The 3,992-nt window shown below is 46.7% G+C and overlaps 1 protein-coding gene across 1 annotated transcript; it reads right to left on the reverse strand.

Moving 5' to 3' along the window:
• Window positions 1–501: 501 nt before the first annotated feature.
• On the reverse strand, window positions 502–3,713 carry LOC147417908 (uncharacterized). Its single transcript, XM_086507199.1, has one exon. The coding sequence runs from the start codon at window positions 3,587–3,589 to the stop codon at window positions 1,064–1,066; it is 2,526 nt and encodes an 841-aa protein (XP_086363325.1). The 5' UTR covers window positions 3,590–3,713; the 3' UTR covers window positions 502–1,063.
• Between the last annotated feature and the right edge of the window lie 279 nt (window positions 3,714–3,992).

The following is a 3,992-nucleotide window of genomic DNA, read 5'->3' on the forward strand; positions in this document are numbered from 1 at the left end:
TCCTTTGGAACTCCTCCAACTAAGCTTGAGATGTCGATGAATTTAACAATACTAAACAAAGTAGGGATCCATCGAAAAGATGTACATAACAATGCTGAATTACAAGTAGACATCCAATGAAACATGTTATAGAACGCCCGCTAATACATAGCAGCTTCAAATTTGGTAGCACTCATTCCACATAGGGATACCATTCCCTTGACTGGTCAAGGGATACCATTCCCTTGACTGGGCTATGACCACCTTGTTAAAAGAGTCCGTCTCCATAGGACAAAAGATGCATCCACAACCCTGCACCGAGAAGTTCAGCTGACAAATAGAACATTGCCAACTTCAATATGACACAAAGCAAACGCAATTTAACCTGCTTTGAAAGATGGTAAAACTAGAAGCAGCATTGTACTCTAAAAGAGAAGGGTTTGGCTGCAAATGCACCATGACATACAAAAAACATGGCATTTTCATTACCGCTTTCCTGTACTCAATAACTTGAAACCAGAAGGAACTTTAGACTGGCAGTGGAGCACTCTTTCTGCCATTGCATTAGCTGAAGAATGGTCAAGAGCACCATCCTAAAAAATGAATTAAAAAAACAAAGTATAAACCTGGCATGGATGATGCCTTTCATGGTAAGAAACTATGAGCTCTGTGGAAGGATTCACATCTACAAAAATCGACATATGCCGCACTTTATTCTCAGTGCGTGTATTTGCAAGAGTCATCCAACAAGATATCCCTGTACAGACGCCCCGAACAAAAATCATCCTTATTAGCCTTAGCCAACTCGTGCTCCATATTCATACAAATAGCAATTTTAAACTTCTTGTTGCAAATGAGAGAGCTTCTTGAAAGCACACTTGTCAACAGCAGGAGGATGAAGCTGAGCAATCCCTTTTCCTGTGAAATCTGCTTGTAATACCTCCCTGTGGGTAAGCCCACATGCTACTCTAGTAAAGCACAATTTTGTGTACATGTAACCGTGAGGGTGAAAAGACACAAAGAATTTGGCCAAGAAGAGCACGCGAATCCATAAGTATACCCTCACTTTCCATTCTTCCAAACCTCAGAAGAGAAGGGGCTTGTCTTGCTGAGCACCAGGGCTTCTCAAAGGTGAATTCTGGCCACCAAGGCCTTCAAGAATGCTGGCAGTTTCAGACATAGTCGGCCGTTGACCAGGCACTTCGTTGAGACAAAACACAGCCAGGTTTAAAGCCCTATCTGGATAGTCCGGGTACGGGGAACTCTCCACCAAATTGGCACTAAAAACTTCTCTTCCTCTTCCATCTCTATGTAGCCTAAGCGCCCAAGTGACAAGATTGAGTTGCCGATCGCCTATGTACGAAACCGGCTTCTTCCCTGTTAACAGTTCCAAGAGTACCACCCCAAAACTATAAACGTCAGTCTTTTCTGTGTATTTTCTGGTAGTTTTCAGCTCTGGAGGCGTATAGCCAGGAGTCTCAACAACAGACTTGCTGACAAGGCCAATCAAGCCATAGTCAGTCACAAATGGATACATGTTCGCATCCAAAAGGACATTTGTGGATTTGACATCCTTATGCAAGACCCTGAAATTGGACCCTTTATGAAGGTGAGCAAGCGCTTGGGCGATCCCTGTAGCTATAGTAAGCCTTGTGGACCAGTCAAGTTGCGTAGCTGCATCTCGATTATTATGTAACAGATCATAAAGGTTACCCTTTGGCACGTAATCATAAAGGATTGCCTTCTCCCCTGGACTTGAAAAGTAGCCTCTGATGGGAAGCAAATTATCAAATTGAGCAGCAGACTCCAAACCCTCGATTTCCTTCTCAAATGCCACTTGGGGTATAGGATTCTTAAACACCTTCACAGCCATATAGTTTCCGCCTGGTAAGTCCGACCTATAAACAGTTGCAAACCTTCCCTTGCCCACCACATGGGCTGTGTCGAAATATCCTGCATGCGATACCAAGTCTTCATAGCTGAACTTGAACCCTCTACTATACATTTCCAGCTTGGAATCACTGATACTAACTGCCACATCCGGGCTAAATCTATTCTGAACCTGTGCCGTCTCTTTCTTTTTGGACCTCCACACAAACCACACCCCACAGATGACTATTGAAGACAATGCAAATGCACCCACAACCACTCCTGTAACCACTTTCCATTTGTTGTTGGATCCTTGTGTGCCTAGCAGGTCATCTCTCAATGATGGAAGCGGTGTCAACAGCGCTGATGGAACAGGTGCCGATGTGGGTGGTGGAGGAGAGACACATAAAACGGTCACAAACGGCCCTCCACAAAGCAATGCATTGCCTTCAAACGAGGCCGCCGAAAAGTTAGCCAAGACACCATTAGTTGGAACCTCCCCTGAGAGATTGTTGTAAGACAGATTGAGGTCTTTTAGCCTACTAAGCCTGCCAAGAGATGGGCTGATGCTGCCTGAGAGATTGTTCTGATGAAGATGAAGTGTTTCAAGGGCAGACATATTCACTAGCGCTTCAGGTATACTGCCATTTAGATGGTTGAAGGAGAGATCCAAATAGGTGACGCTTCCAAGCATACGAAGCTCCAGCGGCAGCAAGCCTGAAAGCTCATTATTACTCAGGTCGAGCAATTTCAGGTTTAAGAGTGATCCTATTGAGGTAGGAATGTCCCCTGTTAAAGAATTTCCTTGCAGATCGAGGTAGACCAAAGAGCGCAACTCACCTATGCGCGCAGGAATCTCACCGACAAGCTTATTAAATGCCCCATACAAAGCCACCAACTTTGTCAAGTTGGTGAAGGAGGGAGGGAACGGACCTGAGAGCGCATTGGATGCAAAGGAGAAATACACGAGCTTACCAAGATTGGATATGGAAGCGGAGATATTACCTGTGAGAGAGTTGTTCTCAAGCAACAGAAACTGCAGAGAAGTGAGTTCATAAATGCTCTCAGGAATGCTGCCATTGAGAAGATTGTGTCTGAGCTGAAGAGTTTTCAATAAAGAGAGAGACCCGAGTTCTTCAGGGATGTTTCCAGTGAGTTGATTGAAGGCAAGGTTGAGACTGCGCAGAGATGAGAGGTTGGCGATGGCCGGGTGCAAAGGTCCACTCAACGAAAGACTTGGAAGGATCAATGAGATGATGGTGCTATTGTCTTCGCTGCAGAGGACGCCAATCCATCCGCAGACCCAGCTTCCAGCAGAAGAGAAGCTCCAGGACGCCAAGCTGTTGGACGGGTCCAGCCAGTGGGCCTTAAGGGAGAGAAGGGAGGAGACCTCAGAAGCAGAGGGGCGTAATTTTGGAGGCTGAGGAGCTAAAGCTGGGGAAGGAGACGCCAAGGGCGGAAGTGACGGTAAGGGCAAGGGCGAGGTCGCCGGTGATGACAAGGATTCACCTGCTGCAGAAACACCGGGCACCAACTCGCAGCAGAAACAAAGAAAAAGAATGCAAAGCCAGGAAAATGAAACAGGTAGAAGGGGCTCTCGGTGATGATGGTGCGGCTCTAGGACCGAGCGCTGGCGATGGTGAGCTCGAATTTTCAAGGCGGATGGATCTGCAGCAGAGTCGATTACGAGGGGCAATCGAAAAAGCCGAAGTAGGAAGAAGAATGAAGGAGGGATGAACATGGCCGGGGAAGGGGAGGGGGCAGGCGCAGGAGCCCCGCCGAATTGCTGGCGATGGCGAGCTCCTGCGTCTGTGTGTAGGCTACCGTAGAGGGGAAGAGGGTCATAATGATGCTGAATAAACGAGCAGATGTGAAAAGTGTTTATATGGAGTGAGTTGGAGAAAAGTATAATAAAATCTAATCCACTTCCCGCCCTTTAAAGAAGAGTCAACTTCGCCGGCCGCCACGTCATCACAAGCGCTGAGGCTTGGCTCCCAAGCCTCCAGGGCTAAACCGCTTGCTAGGTACTTGAGACTGAGTCTCGTCTTTGAATTTTGATCTCTGAATTTTTCTCTTAGGCCCCTGTCACACTGAAGCAGGAAATGAGCGGCCAAGCAGCTATTGGCAAAACAAAAATTAAACAA

This window comes from Adiantum capillus-veneris, chromosome 30 (assembly GCF_014529385.1).
Source record: "Adiantum capillus-veneris isolate H3 chromosome 30, ASM1452938v2, whole genome shotgun sequence".
In the NCBI taxonomy this organism is placed as follows: Eukaryota; Viridiplantae; Streptophyta; class Polypodiopsida; order Polypodiales; family Pteridaceae; genus Adiantum; species Adiantum capillus-veneris.